This window comes from Aquarana catesbeiana, linkage group LG03 (genome assembly GCF_042186555.1).
Source record: "Aquarana catesbeiana isolate 2022-GZ linkage group LG03, ASM4218655v1, whole genome shotgun sequence".
In the NCBI taxonomy this organism is placed as follows: domain Eukaryota; kingdom Metazoa; phylum Chordata; class Amphibia; order Anura; family Ranidae; genus Aquarana; species Aquarana catesbeiana.
This window is the reverse complement of record NC_133326.1, coordinates 275,315,486-275,334,303: the sequence shown is the minus strand read 5'-3', so window position 1 is coordinate 275,334,303 and position 18,818 is coordinate 275,315,486. Positions and strand designations below refer to the sequence as shown.

Sequence of the window (18,818 nt, the reverse complement as noted above, 5' to 3'; positions counted from 1 at the left end):
GTCAATCATCTGCTGTGTGCTGGGGGAGTAGGGTCCATCTCCTGAGATTGTCTGGTTTAGCAGAGGAATGCCAGACAATCCCAGGAGATAGACACACAGGTGCTTTGGGACAAAGCAAGAAGGATATGCTTTGTCAATTTTTAATTTCAGAGGTTTACAACAACTTTAAACATTGACATTTATCACTATTTTTTTCCTGCATGTTACCTATCCTAAAGCGAGTCTTGACTAAGGATGGGCTTGGGCGTGTTCGCACACCCCATGTGCAGAGCCCGCCAGGAAGTCGGCACTGCGCTGCGCTAATCGCAGGCAGTGAGACATTACCCGATCTCTGCAGCCACACATCGGGCAAATGTCTCACTGCCTGTGATTAGCGCAGCGCCAACTTCCTGGCGGGCTCTGCACATGGGCTGTGCGAACACGTCGCAGCTCATCCTTAGTCTTGACTACCCTGTTCAGCTTCTTTTTATTTTTTTCCTCTTTGGCACTGTTACCAGACCTAAAGCGGTTGTATACCCATTATGATAATTTTTCAATAAAGCAACAATAGCAGGCTATAGTATAAATTTCCATTTTTTATTCTTCTCTTACCTGCTTCCTTACTGAGTAATCGTTTTTCTTGTAAATGATGTCATCTGCGCAAGCGCCGTAAGAACTAATTTTCCGGCAAGAAAGAAACAGACCCTGCCGGAAAAATGCTGGGTCTATGCCGGGTGCTTCACTTTCTGTTGGCATCAGCCCCGAGATCCCACGAGACTCCTTCCCCTTCTGGAGTAAGGCAGAAACAGGATCAGCTCCTATTTGCTGCAAAAGGTTTCCGTAGTGACCGAAAACAAAAACGAGGCGTGGATTCGGCAAATAATGCGCATGCGCGCAATTATGTCCAGGGAAACCTACTGAGGACAGAAACAAAGCACTGCAAAAACACGGAAGGACCATAGTTGTGATGGCAGCGGCTAGGAACATGCGGGAGCGATCACAAGTCTCTTTATTTCTCAAAAGTAAGAACACTTTTGGAGCATATCATTAGTAGCATTGTAATTGAAAATAACTAACTTGATTGATATATTGCTTAAATGGGGTATCATTGTCAGAGTTTACTACCGCTTTAACTGCAAGCTTCAATTCTACATTTACCCTTCAGCTTTAGGAAAAAAAATATTATGCTGGTTATCTTGGTCCTGCAAGCATACCAAACACACTGAAAAAACAGTTCACAGCGATGCCCAGAGAAACAAAAATGCATAAAGACCACTGTTGCCTTCATATCAGTAGGTGGCAGAGATTTTCAAAAACAAGCAAAAATACTATTGAGGCTGCAAGGTGATACATAGCAGATGATGGCGCATATCAGGATCATTTGTGACTTGTTAAGAGATGACCTCTATGGGGTAATTTACTAAAGTATAGAGAATCTGGCCTTACTTCAAGCATTGAGTCAGGTACAGAAGTTGTTCCTACTTTTTCTTCAAATGACTCTACATGAATGACGTTTTAAATTAACACAGGTTCACTTCACTCCAGTAAATCAGCTCCATATATTCACTTATAATTGCCTTAGTTTAAAAGCAAAATACAGACTGACATTTTTAATAACTTAGCATACATAGTTGAATGAATAAAAAAACGTAAATATTCAGTCAAGTCAAGAGACGTGTCGAACATGTTGAGAAGTGCTGAAAATGTTAATTTTTATACTTTTTTTTTTTTTAATTCGGTGTTATTCACAAACAAGCCAGTCAGAACCTCTTAAAAACACATTGCGTGCCAGGTACTCAGGAATTACACAGATCTGATGCCTCAGTTAGCTGTGCACTGAAAATAAACACATGCTTTGACAGATTAGTTTAACAATTATTTTTCCAACACCCACCTAAGAAGTAATCAATTTATGAAAAAAAAGCAATCAATCAATATGGAGAATTTTGTGCTAAACAAAGCTATCATGTATAAAGCTTTTCTACGAAGCTGCAATCTATAGCTGATCCATTTCCAAAGTAACCTAACTGGAGCCATTTTGTTCTGTACAGAAGGCTCCAAAACCCAATACCCTGGTTTAGAAGCTCTGCCTTAATTGATTCAACAACTTATTTTTATTTTTATTTTTGCATGATGAGTTTAAAGCCATTTAGATCACAGTGATTACAAAGCAATGCTGGAGAACTATCATAAATTAGCACAGCAAAATGTGTGTTGACAGTTCTACAACAAACCTTTACATGTTCCTGCCTCTTCCTGGGTAATGCAGGAAAGACAATAAATTGCCGTAAGCTCATTTTGGACTACCAACAAAACGACTCCACAAGGCATCCCGAGTAGGCTGATCACCAATCAGAACAAAATGATCAGGGACTCATTCCATAAAATTCAAATATGCCAGCAAAACATGCACAATAATCCGACACGGGCCACTGGCATTTCTCAGCTGGCTGCCCTGTGACTAGTGGCTCTGTAACCATCTTATTTAAATATTATCAGGTCACTGCAGAGAACCTGGAATTACAAGAATGACTGTCAAGGGAAGGTGGAAACAAGTCCATGCTTCAAATACAGCATGGCCCTTCATATTTACACTGCAGGCTGCCATCGTGCAAAAGGTAACGGCAGAACGCATGTAATGTGCATCCCCCATATTAACCTTTTTGCTGCCACTAGGAGCTGAGAAATCTTAATTACTGGTTATATAAATGCTTTGTGCACTAACGGACGTGCAGTGCTTTCAAATGACCTCATCACAAGCATATTACAATGCTAGGCTACCTTGACATTAAAATCCATTGGATGCACAAAGTTTTCCCTCTTCTATATAAAACGCTGAATTGAGCTACTTTACCTTTCAAACACAAACAATAATGACTTGTAATTGCATTCTTTGTAAAATAATTATGATCGTTTAGCCGAAGCAGAAGAATCCATGGGAATTATCTGCTCGCTTACTAGATGACAGAAATCATTTAGGCAAATCTATGGATTTTGATAAGAACAAGAACAAGAGGTCACAAGTTCATCATTTTCTAATCACAGCCGCATCCAGTTATAATGGAAAACCTTCTCAGTATACAACCATTGCTCCTGTTCTTCCTACATATTTCAGAAACCGCTTTAATGACTACTCGGATCTTAGCGTTTAACCACATACAGGCACTCAACGAGCAGAATTAAAACTTATTTGCTTGGAAGTTGCCCATATTCACTTTTCTGTACAAGAGCTTGCATCACTAAACGGGATATTATATAGCATTGCAGTGCAGTGGAAAGACTTACTGTTTCTGTGGAGATGATATACCAACAGGAAAATGTCACTGGGAAAGAAAATATAAAATGTCTACAGGTAAAAAAAAAAGGGGGGGGGGGGGGAGAAAACAAAAATCAGATATAAAAAAAAAAAAAAGGCACAATAAAATCATACAGACCAAACTGCAGGTAAGACAAAATGTCCGTGGTGTGAATGGCTTATGAGGGACTCAAGCTTTGAACAGTCTATGCTCTTTGCTGCTTGACTATAAATTGTTAAGACAGGCATATTTGTACGGGAAAAGCATGAGCCAGCGCATTTGAAAAGACAGAGTGTGCCAGAGACTGGAGGAGCAGAAGAAAAAGCACCATACCTTTAACCAGTCTCCGCAGGATTTGACAACGACATTTGAAAGAGACAGCTATCATTCTTCTTTGCTGCTTTCCGCCAGTAATGCACATACACCAGCCTTGCTCAGAGATGTTGCAGAAGCAGCAGCGGCAGCACAAGCATACGAATTCCTTGCGCGTAGAACACAGAAGGTAGTCCCTAAGGGGAGTGACACGGTTTGATTCCTCCTGGTGATGCAGAGATCAGCTCGGTGTCATCTAATGACACTGTATCATTTACACAGCTCCACGCTGCCTCTCCAGCAAGGAACCTGCAGCATTAGATCAGCTGCCCAACCGTGATGATTCTTCTTTGTAGCTATGCACTGAGCAAAAGAAACAATGATGAGCAGGATGGAGCTGGCTTCTTCTCCTGGGTTACTCCTGGTCCTTCCACCCATTCATGCTCCCAGTGTGAGCTGTGTAGGGGGCCGTGTATTCAACATCTGCTCTAAAGCAGCATTTTCTCATCTCCATCCTGTCAATGGGATGTTCCTTCTCTGGAAGTGTTAACCCATGCAGTGCTGAAAGATGGCAGTGCCTCTCGATAACATATCACTGGTAAAATAAGAGCTGTATTATTTACATCTAGCAGTGAGAAAACCTACTTATACAGTTCTTGCACAGAAATAAATGGTGCAATTGCATGTTGCCAAGGAAATTGTTATTTCTTTGGTAATGTGATGACAGCACAGAATGTTGATAGATTGTTCAGACTGCATTTAAAAAGTTGCAAAATAAAAGAAAAATCAACTTATTCTTTACCATAGGCGTGCGCAAAGGGTGTGCTGGGGGTGTGCCTGGGCACACCCTAATCACCCTGTGTGATGCAGATTTCCACTGCCAAACGCTCCCCAACCCTGTGGCAGCTACAGAGAAAGGGATGGGAAATCTCTGTCCTCAGTCCCTTTCTCTGTTATTTCACCAAAGCCCCTCAACCCTAACAAATTAAAAAAAAAAAAAAAATAAAATTATAAAAAAAGATAATTTTAAAAAAATGAGAAAAAAATAAAAATAAAAACAAAAAACTGACACCTATCTTATCTCTCCTGGCACCGCCCACTGCTCTACTGTGCATGTGTGTTTGAGCTTTGGGTGCACATCCTAATGCAATAGGCTGCGCACACCTATGCAAGTAACTATTACTGACAGTACAGCAATAAACCCTGTAGAGTCACTAGTTTCATAGCTATACACACACTAATGAAAATTGAGAACTCAGAACTTAGTCTGATGCTGCATCTGTCCTCCGCTGGCTCTAACGCTGAAAACCGAGCAATCAGACACCGCTGATCGCTCGGTTCTCAGAGCTCCCGAGCAAAGAGATGGTGACTGTCAGTCACCGCTGTCTGTTCTGCCCCCCCCCCAACACACACACACAGTTGGCTCAGGCTCTCAGCAGCTCACTGAGAGACTTCATTGTAGAGATCTTGCCCAAGCCTGGACCAGCTCTGTGACATCAGCACGCTGTGAGCTGGAAACGGGTCACAGGAGTGCAGAACAAACTGTACTTCTGTGATCCACAGGAGAAGTACAGCCAAATGAGCTTTGGCTGCATTTCTCCTTTAGAAGAGGGCGACATTGCCCTTTGCCTTTGAACAGCAGGCTTGATACACACAAAAAGTTAGTTTCAGTGCAGCACTTGCTCATGCTAGAACACCACTTCTAAATGGACTGTAATCCTTTTTGTGGTTTCCCATAAAAAGGATGGCTTGATTATTAAAAAAAAAAAAAAAAAAAAAAAAACACACACAACAAAAAAACAGTATATATCATCCCACAGATTAATAGAAACCTTCCAGTTAATGTTTTTAGTTTTTACATATACTGGACAAATAATTTTAAATGAATAACTTCACCCATCTGCAATCTTAATTCTTCACAAATTGCTTATCAACTTTGCCCATGATATTGATTTATTACATTCCTTAAACATTGCACAGCCACTTTTTTCCTTCAACATTTATTGAAACAGATCATCATTTGGTGACAAGTGAAAAACTCCATATTCAGTCTTGGCACCTAGCTAAGGAAGATATTTGCTTTTTTTGGCTATAAAACAACGAGTTCTAATGGAGGACATGTTATTAAAAAAAAAAAAAATGAATTGGCAACTGATTGGTCAATTTCACCTGATGGGGTGATGGTCAACAGAATATGTTCAGGCTGCAAAGTACTATCCATGTTCCAATGAAAATTGATTAATGAAAACGTCGTCACTGGGCTTGTCAAAATTCGTTCAGGGGCAGCTACTATAGATGTGGTCGTGACCCACAGCACCACATAATATCTCCTTTCCCTAAACAGAAAGGTGGTTTTACTAAAGGCAAATAGACTATGCACTTTGTAAGTGTAGTTACACTCTGAAAGTGTAGTTGCTCCAGAGCTAAGTAATTGAGATGAAGCTTCACTTTGTAAAGAATATCCAATCACATGCACAGGAAAAAAAAATATTTTTGCTTACACATGATTGGATAATGGAAGTCAGCACAGCTTTTCTCATTTACTATACTCTGGAGCAACTGCACCTGCAGAGTGCGCATTCTTTTTGCCTTTAGTAAATCTACCCCAAAGTTTTTGGGAAGGCTCTTAGGGATGCTTCACACCAGTGCGTTCCTGTGCCACTGACAAAAAAAAAAAAAAATACTCCTTGCAGCATCTTTAAAGTGGTGTCATCAAAACTGTCATTACATAGAGTTCAATAGTAATGCACGTATAACCTAAAATGTAAACAACACACCGTGAAGATGTGAAACTGGTCACAGGTGTCAAGGCAGCAGCATTATTTTGCTTGTAAAGAAATGTATATGGAGTATGAAAGAGAGGGGTTGGGGATAGCAGAGTTCTGTAGTGGAGCAAATAGGGTTGGTTGGGACTTCAATGCACAAAGGCACTGTGTTGTCAAACAGGAAGCTAGGAGCACACTTGGAGTTTGGAAAAACAGGCATTTGTTTGAATTTACTTTTTTAAAAAGTGATAAAACATAGGGAACACAGGGAAATGTGCATGTATGTTAAAAAGATCTATTTTTTTTTTTTTCTTTGCCCTGAGAGATGCTTCAACATACCCGTCGACAGAATTTCTACTTAAATTCTTTTCAGTCTTCCTCCATCGACCTCATACAATGCTTTTGTTTTCTCACAAATTGGACAATACTGTCCAGATAATCCCCTCTTCTCTCAGTCCTTTCTACCAAAATAATATTTCAACTGCTATCAGTGTTTCCATTGGGTAGATTCTCCTAATCGGTTTCTTCGTTTTACCCTTGAGACAGTAGGACAAGCAAAAACAGTGGATACCCCTAAAGTGTCACTAACCCCACATCATAAAAAAAACTATCAATAAATGGTGTATTACAAGCAGTTCATACTCACACAGTCCCTATGAGATTCATTTTCTGTATTCTGCAAAAAAAAAAAAAAAAAAAAAAAAACCTGGTTGATCCTGCTGTTCTGTCTCCCGCTTCTGTCCAAGTCCCCAATGCAGCTGCAGCTAGGGATTCTGCAGAGCAGTGTTGCCAACTCTGCACAAGCTCAGTCTTTAGGGAGTTACTATGCTGAGCATTTTATCCCTATCACATCTGAGCAGCCCATGTGACTATAGAGTGACATCTGGGCATATACACAGTGGTAATTACAGCCCACTCCTCCCCGCCTCCATGGCCACTGACCAGAAAAACAAGAGGTTTTGGTAGTACAAGCAGATTGATGGAGACTTCACCTCCCTCCTATTCTAAGACACAGGCGGGAGGAGCGTGACAAAGGGCCACTTTAAGTGAAAATGAAAAATTTGTACTAAATCATGGGCTTAAATATGCACCTGATAAACCATTGAGTAAATTCAATGCTTTTATTGATGTACAGAAATATATCAGGAAGATGTGCATAAAAAGACACTTCCTGTCTCAACCCATTGCTAGATTTGAACATACTACTAATGGAATTAGATATTCTGCCCTTACGAATGCCTCGTTATTCAACCCGCCAGGTTTTGTGCCACCATCTATTTCAGTTTTTAAAGATCTAGTCTTGAATGATCTGAAAAAATTGAAAATTCGGAGGGATCCAAACAATCAGAAATTTCAGGATGGGATAAAAACCCTTAAAGATAGGGACGATATAATCGTTCGCCCTGCTGATAAGGGGGGAGGGATTGTTGTCTTGGACAAGGTTGCCTACATCTCAGAGATGAGGAGAATTCTTTCGGATACTGACACATATCTTCCCCTTCCTCATGATCCTACTGTCAGGTATAAGAGGGAATTGCAGAAACTTACGGAAAAGGGGTTTAACGAACAACTGATTAACAAAAAAGAAAAAGCCTTTTTGGTCCCTATGGCTCCCAGGATTCCGGTAATTTACTTTTTACCAAAAATTCACAAAAGTTTAGTTAACCCACCTGGGAGGCCCATTATCAGCGGGCTAGATTCTGTCACTTCCCGTATTGGGAAATACATAGATGGATTTTTACAACCCCTGGTATCCCAGACCCCTTCTTTTTTGAGGGACTCTTCCCAGGTCTTACAGATACTGGATACCTTGGTGTGGAAGGAGGGTTACATCATGGCTACCGCCGATGTGTCCTCTTTGTATACCATCATATCCCACTCAGATGGTATGCACGCAGTTGAGACCTTCTTTGGTAGAGATGACCAACTGGCCACCCCACAGAGGGATTTCATCTTACTCCTGCTAAGGTTTGCCATGATGCATAATTACTTCTGGTTTGGGGGTTCCTGCTACCTCCAAACCAGGGATGTAGCCATGGGCGCAAAATTTGCGCCCAGTATGGCTAATTTGTTCATGGCCAAGTGGGAGGAGGATGTCGTCTATGCTGACAGACGGCCAGAATTGGTGTACTGGGGCAGGTATATAGACGACATCCTCCTCCTATGGGATGGTGATGAAACATCATTGACCAATTACATGCAGGAGCTGAATCAGAACACCCTTGGTATCTCTCTGCAATTCGAAATGAGCAAGGTTGCTATCCATTTTTTGGATTTGAATATACGGATCTGTGACAATAAATTTACAACCACCACTTTTTTCAAGGAGACAGATCGAAATGGCTATATTAGTCAGGGGAGTTGTCACCATCCCTCCTGGTTAAAAGCGGTTCCTAAAAGCCAGTTTATTCGCCTAAGGCGTAATTGTACCTTTAAACACGATTTTTTGATGCAGGCCTCTGACTTAAAAACCAAATTTGTGGAGAAGGGGTACTCTGGTGCAGACTTGGACAAAACCATAAATGAGGTTGCGTGCCTGGATAGGGCCAATATGATAAAGGGCACAGATAGAATCACTAAGAATAATAACATTCATGAGTTCTCTTTAGTGACCACCTATTCTCGACAACATTATGATATAAAGAAAATTCTTAGAAAACATTGGGCCGTGTTAAAAAATGATAAAGTGTTGGGCCCATCCTTACCTGAACGCCCACAAGTTATCTATAGGGGAGTACCCCCCCTAAAGCTGCAGGTTGCCCCTAATGTTCTTGATGCCCCCAATAGGGTCCCCTTCTTTCAGAACTCAAAAGGTTTTTTCCCATGTCGCAAATGTAAAGTGTGTCGCATAAATGGCGATAAAAATAGGAAAATTTGTCAATTTAAATCTAACTCCACCACAAAGGCCTATGATATAGATACTTTCATCACCTGCACCTCAAAAAATGTTGTGTACTTATTGACTTGTCCATGCGGTCTACAGTATGTAGGCCGCACTATGAGAGCCATGAACGTGCGAATAAAGGAACATATAAAAAACATAAAGAAAGGTTTTCCTAAGCACACGGTCTCACGTCACTATTTGGAATGTCATAACAAAAATCCAGTAGGGACTCTGATTACCGCCATCGATCGCTTCACACCCCATTGGAGAGGTAGTTACACCAAGAGAGAAATCTCGAGGTTAGAAACTCGATGGATACACACCCTCAAATGCTATACGCCATATGGGTTAAACGTAGAGTGGGATGTTAATAGCTTCATTAATAACAGTTAGCATCAATACACTCCTTTACTCGTTTTATTTATTTATTTTTTGTTTTCTCTCCTTTACCTATTTGCAAATCTTGTGTCTAGGTCAGTTTTTTTTTTTTAAATAATATTTTTTTTAAATGATGTTTACAATCATCTGTATTGATTTTAAACACATGTATTGATGTATATTGCATGCATGTATTTTTATTGAATTGTGTGCGATTAATCGCATTTACAATTTGTATTGAATTGCGTGCGATTAATCGCATTTACAAATTTTTTTTAAATATGTGCGATTAATCGCATTTACAGTGTTTATTGCTTAGTTGCATGTGAGGCGCTGGTTTGTTAGTGTTTTTCTTCCATGCAGGCACTGATTTGTTATACAAAATCTAGCGTTTTTTTCTATGCCTTTGATCTATACTGCATGACAGGCGTTAATTCCATAGCCTATCTGTGCGGGTGTTAATTCCTTTCCATTTTTTAATTTATATATTGAGTTATATGATATCAGGTTTTTGTCTGATCAATTAAAAATACATTTTTAGTCTTTTTCGTGTCCCTGAGCCGGGCCGCACAGCCGGCGTTTTTCTCTCGTCGCCTGTTCATGCTTATCTGGCATTTTTTCAATTTTTCTGCTCACTGAGAGATAGGTTAACCAATGAGGTGGCACTGTGTCATCTGTTGCTATCCTCTTTTTGTTCCTATCCTCCCTTTTTTCTGATTGGCCGCTACACGAGACACACATCTTACCCAGCTGTTAGTGATGAGTTTGATCATATCCCCTCTGATCCACCCACTAACCATACCATATATATAGCGTGCGGTTGTAGCTGTAGCCATGCCTCTGAAGACATCTGTTATGATGAAACATGTCAGGCAGGCTGACATCCGTACGCTGATTGCTGCAGCCGTTTGTGCCTATCCTTGATGCATGCTGTTTTAAGCTTTAACTGTAAGTTACTACAATAAACGTTTTTTATCTATCATTACGGGCTTCACTATGGGTCCTTCATTTTCTTTTCTCGGATATATGATGACTACACGCCTGAATGCCTAATTCTGAAGTGACCATTGGGAGAAGTTTATATGTGAAGGAAATCCCACAGATGTTGTGGTCTGACGAGGGGTTCCAGTGGGCTGGATTTGCTGGATGCTTTTGAGTATTTATCATCTATGCCTAATCCTTAATACCTTCTGGTAAGCAGACTACATTACCACGTGGTGACGAGTGACTCTTTCTACATCTGCACAATATATTTTGTGATTGGATTCCTCCCACTCTTCAATTTCATTTTTGAACTTTTCAGCGCCGCAATAATTTATATGCATGTGACATAGCCCGTGACTGGCAGAAATCCACCCATTCCAGGTAATTGACAAAAAATAATAAAGTTTTGATTTTAAATATTTATTTGTATGGCAATTTAAAGCAGATTATTGATATTTATTTTTACTCTGTTTTTTTAATTAAATTTTTCATTTTGAACATGTGACCAGCAGCAGAGGACTAGATGCTCTTCCTGCATATGTTTCCCCACAGACAGGCTGGGAAAGAGTTGGGTCATGTGACAGCTGTTTATCGATTAGGAAAAATATACTTATTTTTTTTTAAATTACAGTGCCATCCATATACAGAAAAAGAAGGGAATGTAAATTAAAGAGTGTTTAGTATCACTGTATAACCATTTTACTGTGTGTTCCACATATGAGAAAAAAAAAAATGAAAAACAAAGAAAATGGAAACAAAATTAAGAAAATATTTAAAAATGATAATAAAAAAAAAAAAAAAAAAAAACTCTTCCTGTTCTTATGCCATTTAGAAAAGTTGTTATACCGGGACAATGGTTGGTATCATTTTTTTCAGTGGACAATTCCCAACAATGTAAAAGTGACCCGAGTGGCTATAGAACCATTGGATCACTTTTACAGGCAGCGGAAGAGGGGATAGCAGTGTGCAGAGGGTTCATCAAGTATTTTTAGTGTTAATATGTGGTGAAATGTCCACAGTAGCATTTGCAGTGGCAAAGCAGAGTCAGTAGGACTAGCTAAAGAGGGATTACTTTGATGCACAGTTGGTCATCTTTAACATGAATTGCAATATGTGTTAATTAAATATCCCTATTTTTTTGTTGCAAAGTTTGCTTTAAAGGGTATAGCAGTGTGCAGAGGGTTGATCCAGTATTTTTAGTGTTAATATGTGGTCACACCCCTTTAGAACCTGGTATATTATATGCATGGACAAGCTATTGGGATCTGAGCATAGGTATATTGTGTTTCTATTGCGTCTCCCCCTCCTGAAGCTTTTACTGGGCTCTCTCGTCTGATCAAGTATCCCAGTAAGGATGAAACCAGTAGCATCAGCTTTCTCGGACACAGCGAGAGGAACTGATGTTGCTCCTCCCCCTCAGTGAAGTCAGAAACCAGAAGCGACAAAGATCATCACTTCCAGTTTCGGTCTTATGTAAACAAGCCATTATCAGCTTGTGAAAGCATCTGCTCAAACCGGTCTCGGTTTGAGTAGATGCTTTGGAGACCAGAGGAGAGATCCGGGGCCTAGAGGACTCCAGATCTCTCCAGAAAGTGGACCTATCGCAACCCCTGCTATCACAAGGGATGTTGTTCAGCCCTTGTGATAGCAATAAAGTTCATCCCCCTTGGAAAAAAAAAAAAATAATAATAATTTAAGCACCCCGTCCCTACGGGCAAATGCAAATGGGCACATAGGTCCCACACGCATATACAAACAGTGATCACACTACATTCGTGAGGTATCACCAAAAACATCAGAGCAACAGCAATAATTCTAGCACCAGACCTCTTGTGTAACTCTAAATAGGTAACCTGTAAAGGCTTTTAAAGCGTTGCCTATAGAGATTTTTAGGTACCGTAGTTTGGCACTGTTCCACAGGCGTACGCAATTTAAAAACATGACATGTCAGGTATCCATTTACTCGATGCAACATTATCTTTTATAACTAACAAAAAATTGGGCATTGTATTGTGTTTACTAAAACTTACGTGTGTTTGATAAACTGCTGCGCAAATATCGTGCAACAAAAAATGCAAAAACTATTTTATTCTTCAGGGTCTCTGCTTAAAAAAATATTGTTAGGGTTAGGATTTGAAGTAATTTTTTCGCCAAAAAAAAAATGCTGATTTTTACATGTTCGACAGAAATGTCAGAATTGGCCCAGACTGTTAAAGAAGATCACCAGAAAAACAGCTTGTTAAACCACCCAGGGGCTCCTGTGCACATAGCACAGGTCCCTATCTAAATTCAGGCAGGGGTTGCTGAGATGTGTTGTTGGATATTTAGCCTCAGTCACCCACCTGCCTAGCTACCTGACAACACTGAGGAAATGAGCTGAAGTTCTAATTGAAAGCTCAGGAGGAAAGGCCAATGACAAGTAGTGAACGCAGCACTGTTTCCCCTTCTCCTAAACTGTCAGAACATTGCTGCGCTGTCTCCTCAACTCTCCGGTTTAATTTACACTGAATCCGGAGCTGCAGCCTGAAACTCAGGAGCATAAAGAGTGGAAACAGCTTGTGTTGTGAATCATTGCAGCTGGAGAAAAGGACTTTCATCCATAAAAACACAAGCTGACAATAGCAAATGCCAGGTACTACACTAGGCTGTCCCAAAAAGGTGTAGTAAACCGTGCATACCTCCCAACTTTTTGAGATGGGAATGAGGGGCACCTATCAGGAAGAGTATGCAGGCATAGGACACACCCCTTGCCAAGCCCCCTTAACCTTCTTAGCAGTATTCCCGAGTGTGGCTCAGGGTGAATTTTCAGTATCAAGAGCCGTAACCCTGAGCCACACTCGGGATCGCATTGCAGGATCCAGGCAAAGTTACTTACCCTGTCCCCAGGATCCTGCGATGTCTCCCAACTGTGTGAGCGAGCCGAGTGTGTAAGGCATTTAACACAATTTCTTAGTCATTTCTGATGCTGGCTTTGCAAAGCTGGAGTCTGGGTGGGGGGGGCGTGCTGGTTAAAGCGATATGCAAGTCTCCATCCGCAATAAGCAACTATGGCTTTGAAACTCTGTCTATCCTGATACACAGGGTATGCGACATGGTTGCTCGCTATCGCCCCTCCTGTTCATCCTAGCGCTAGAACCTTTAGTGATTCATATTTGACAACATCCAGATAATACAGGTTGGGAGGTTGTGAGAGTCAAACAAAAAGCAGCTCTATCAACAGACAATATATTGTTATATACAACTACTTACAAAGCCATCCACAATTTAGCCCTCAGCTACATCACTAGCCTAGTCTCTAAATACCACACTACTTGTTCTTTGTTCCTTGTTCCTCTCAAGACCTCCTGCTCTCTAGCTCCCTCGTCACCTTCTCCCATGCTCGCCTCCAGGACTTTTCCAGAGCCTCTCCAATCCTATGGAATGCCTTACCCCAGTCTGTGCACTTATCGCCTACTTTATTAGCTTTTAGATGATCCCTAAAAACCCTTCTCTTCAGAGAAGCCTATCCTACCCACACCTAACAACTGCATTTTAATTTTCTCCATCAGCTCACCCCTCACAGTTATTACCTTTGTTCCACTTGACCCTCCCTTCTAGATTGTAAGCTCCAACGAGCAGGGCCCTCTGATTCCTCCTGTATTGATTTGTATTGTAAGTGTAGTGTCTGCCCTCATGTTGTAAAGCACTGTGCAAACTGTTGCCGCTACATAAATCCTGAATAATAATAAATAATGATATACCACCAGGCCGCATATTTTGTTGCCAAATCTGATGGCACTTATTTCAAAGTTCGCTAGATTATCTGGTTTCCACATGAAAACATCCAAATCTACAGCCTTGAGTTTCTCATTATCCCAACTCTCCAGGCGATACAGGCTCATTTCCCTTTTCAGCTGTCTTCCACTCTACCATATCTGGGTGTCACGTCCACTTATGATTCACTTTATATAGAGAGTCAACATCCAACCTCTGCATAAGTGGAACTTTAGTTAGAAAATGAAGTTTTGATAAATGATGTCATGCTAGCCCCTTTTGTATAGCTATGTAAAACAATAAAATGAGTGCCTATCCTATTTAAAATCCAGTAAGGCACAGTCTCATCCTTCTTTGCAGCGCCACAGTTGCCCTGTAATCTCAGCACTGCGCAGATAATTAGTGAGTCACTAGAGGCCGATCTGCTGAGAGCCTAAAGATTTACTGCTACTGAGGGGGGAGGAAACAATAGGAATAACAGACTGTGTCAAGGGAACACAGATTAGGGAGAGAGAAAAGTAAAGCAGCAGAGGTGACAGGACAAATTCTGCTGCCACCGAGATACAAGGAGTTAAACTTACAAGGGTAGTGTCTTATCTCCCTGATATTCTCTCCTTTCTCCCTGAGAAGCAGCTGCAGCACTATGAATTTAAGCACTGCAAAACATCTGCAGCCTTTTGCTCTAGCTGAGCAGACGGAAGACATACAATCAAGGCTGGAAATGGACACATTTTAATTACAAAAAGTGACATATAGGTTTTTGAGACCAAGGAGAAGGAGAGTTGTCAGTAAGGAAGCGAATGCTCTGGGCTTCAACAAAATGGATGCCCCGGCAACAAGAGCAATGCTGGAGCCAAATTACAAGACACACTAATTTTGGTAGCAGAATTAATATGGAATGAATGTTCTGTTAAATGTTTGATTTAAACAGGCTTTTTAGAAACATTTCTCGATCAGCATCTGCTGTTCAGTGTATTCTGACAGCGAAGAGTCCCCACTGTTCGAATGCAATGTCTCAGCAGGGAGAATTCCTCTCACCACCTCAAGTGTGTGGATAGAGGAATTGGCTTGCCTGAACAAAATAAGACAATCCATCTATGGCCAGCCTTAGCCTTGTGCATGCAAGTACTGGGTTTTCTGACATGCATGGAGTTGCTGCCACAGATGTTTTTTCAGGCATCTATTACCTTTTTTACCACTCAGAGGGTTGCTGTACTGAAGAAAGATGTAAGATGCAACATTCCCCACAACACCTTAAAGATTATGCTCCCTACAAGTAGTATCAGAGAAATCACTCAGCGAATTAAATTCAAAATACTAACCACAACATACAAAGCCATTCACAACTCTGCCCCGAGCTACATCACCAATCTTGTCTCCAAATATCACGGAAATCGTCCTCTCCGCTCTTCTCAAGCTCTCTCATCTCCTCCTCCCATGCCTGTCTCCAGGATTTCTCCAGAGCCTCTCCCATCCTCAGGAACTCGCTACCTCCACTGGTCCGGCTATCCCCTACTCTTGCTACCTTCAGGCGATCCCTGAAAACTCATCTCTTCAGAAAAGCCTATCGCGTCTCCAACTAATCTTTTACCACTTCCATCAGCTCATTCCCCACAGTTACAACCTTTTGTACCACTTGCCCCACCCTATTAGATTGTAAGCTCTTCTGAGCAAGGACCCCTTAATCCTCTTGTATTTTATTGTATTATAACTGTATTGTCTCCTCTTTATATTGTAAAGCGCTGCGTAAACTGTTGGCGCTATATAAATCCTGTATAATGAATATGCAATAACGAATTTGTCTACATTTTGTCCTTTCTAATAAAATATACTGTACAGCTGTGAACTCCAGATAAATATAGAGTATATGTGCAATAATGTGTCCAAACCAAGGCTAGTTACAGAAGTATGGTCTGAAGTGGATCCATTACTAACCTCCCTGGCGGTATGATTATTTCGGATTTTAGGTGCTGAAAGCGGTACAATTATTTTGCATGGAAATTTGGCATTTTATATAGTAGGTCTGTAATTCTTAACAATCACACACTTAAATCTGTCCAAACAAGAGTCTAGTAGATATCCCGGGTATGATAAAGTTTGAAACATAAAAACATAAATTATAATATAATAAATAAAAATAAATAATTAAAAAAAAAAAAAAATAATAATAATAAAATAAATTTCCCCACGATTCACTATCGCTCAATTCTGCAAGTGTTCTAATTTACTATCGCTGTTTTCTAGCTGGTCTAAAGCCACTTTTGACATAAAGGGACACTTTTTGGTTGCTATGGACAATCTTCAGTTTCCAGGCAGAAAGAACAGTATATATAATATAAAACTGCATGCAGGGCATAGGACAAAGCACTGGGGACAAGAGGGATGTGAAATAATTTCACAGTACTGTAATCTGTGTTATGTTTTTACAATTTTTTTAATTTGCCGCCAGGCTCCGCCCCCGTGCATCGCGCTGCTCGCAGGGAACGGAGCCTGGCACGGAGAGGCTTCGGAGGAGGACGGAGCCCGCAGACACAGCGGGGGACATCGCAGGATCCCGGGGACAAGGTAAGTAAAGCCACACCAGGATCCTGCGATGTAATCCCGAGTGTGGCTCAGGGTTACCGCTAATGGTCCTGAATTTTAACCCCGAACCACACTCGGAAAAACCGCCAGGGAGGCTAATAGGCCTTAAAAGGTTGGATAATGCTGTCAATCTGATATATGAATGTGTTTGTTTCTTATTTTACTACATTGCCTTTTAAAAATGCTTTCCTCCCTTATGCTCCAGTTTTTCTCTGCAGTGCTTTTTACAGTCAGAGAAGCAAAAGGAGGGGGAAATAAAAGTTAATCATTGCAATCACTAGAAGCTGCAACACCTGGAACAGAGGTATTGAAGCATTATGAATACTTTATTACATAGTACATCTTGAAACATTCACAAAGTACAAAATATCCAGAAGAACAAAGATGACAACATAGCAATGTATCTCTAATTTAAACACTACAAATTACACCATGACTGCTTCTGTCTAAAAGTTAATGTTGTCTGAACTGTCTTTTCTATTAAAAAGACCAACAAAAAACAAAACGTAAACAGACTTATATAAAAAAGGGCTGGAGTTGTAAACCACCGGTACATATAAACAGTATGTATTAAAATATATATACATATATCCTGTTTCCCCGAAAATAAGACCTAGCGTGATTGTCAGTGATGGCTGCAATATAAGCCCTACCCTGAAAATAAGACCTACAAGGACTTTAACTAGGGCTTATTTGGGGGGTAGGGCTTATATTGCAGCCATCACCGACAATCACACTAGGTCTTATTTTCGGGGAAACAGGGTATATATATATAGCAGTTTTTTTACAACAAATCAAGTCCCTACCCTTATCATGCAAGAAAGAAAAAAAGTACTTGTTACAGTGCATTACATTTTAGAATTTTGACGTACCTGTAAATTCTGCATCTTGGAGTACAGTACAGAGCAAAGGAGGAATTGATTCACAGACCACAGATTATATATGCCACTACCTTCAGGTGAATGGACCCGGCAAAAAGCTTTGCTGGGTCTGACCCCTGGTGCCTCCATATAACTCTGCCCATTCTCTTAAGCTATAATTTTGTTTGCAAGTAATAAAGAGATCACAGAAAATAAAGAGGGGAGGAACCAGTGTCCTGTAGCCCAAGATACCAAATTTACAGGTTGGTCAAAATTTCTCTCTTTATCGTACAGTGCAGGACACAAGAGCTGATCTATTGACCATGGGACATCCCAAAGCAATAATCGAGGGGAGGGCAACAATACAACTAAACAGCAACAGGCCCACAGAACTAAAAAGCAGCATCTTGCTGCTAGAGCAAAAGACAGCACAGGCTAAACAGGCACCTAGTAACCAATGGTTTGAGAGAGACGTGAAACAAACAGTTCAGGCAGTGGCTCCACTAAAAGGGGCAGTATAGCCGCTAGGTGCTGTATAGGTCCCAGAACCCAACCTCAACAGGAGAATGGGCTCAGGCAGGGAAGAGTGACCCATACCCAGAGAGCAGAAGCCCCATAAAAGGGGGGCAAAATGACCACCCAGGTGGGTCTAATTGGAGGGAAAACAAATCTCATAAGGGCAGACTTTTTAGCGTATTTTTGAACATACAGGGGTTGTGCAGTGTCCTGGAGTATTTATCCACAGACTGAAAAATCTTGATCTGCCTTGGCCAGAATTTCAACATCCCCTTTGGTTTCTGCTGCAGTGAGTGTGTCAAGCAATGCTGGTTTTAGGCCAGGAATAGAGTCAGAGGTAAGCTAGGCAGCTGATAGAACCCGCTGATTCCAGAAGTGGTGATAACCTTTGGTATAGGTCAGACATAGCGACTATAAAGTCTGCCTCAGACAGATTGCGTGTTGCGCACCTGCAAGGAAGCACGAGTCAGTGGGCTGGAGCGGTGTTGGTGTTTAACTTTGCTCTAGA

The 18,818-nt window shown here is 40.9% G+C and overlaps 1 protein-coding gene across 10 annotated transcripts in view; it reads right to left on the bottom strand.

Annotated features, from left to right (window-relative positions):
- GRIP1 (glutamate receptor interacting protein 1) overlaps nt 1-18,818 on the bottom strand; it is a 900,266-nt gene that overhangs the window by 433,174 nt on the left and 448,274 nt on the right. Inside the window, exon 1 of one of the 10 annotated variants that reach the window (XM_073620099.1) lies at nt 3,609-4,129. The exons of the other annotated variants lie outside the window; for them this stretch is intronic. Within the exon in view, the coding sequence (XP_073476200.1) occupies nt 3,609-3,696 (88 nt within the window). The 5' untranslated portion in view covers nt 3,697-4,129. Of the gene's footprint in view, nt 1-3,608; nt 4,130-18,818 lie in introns of those variants that run through there. 10 annotated transcript variants of the gene reach the window in all.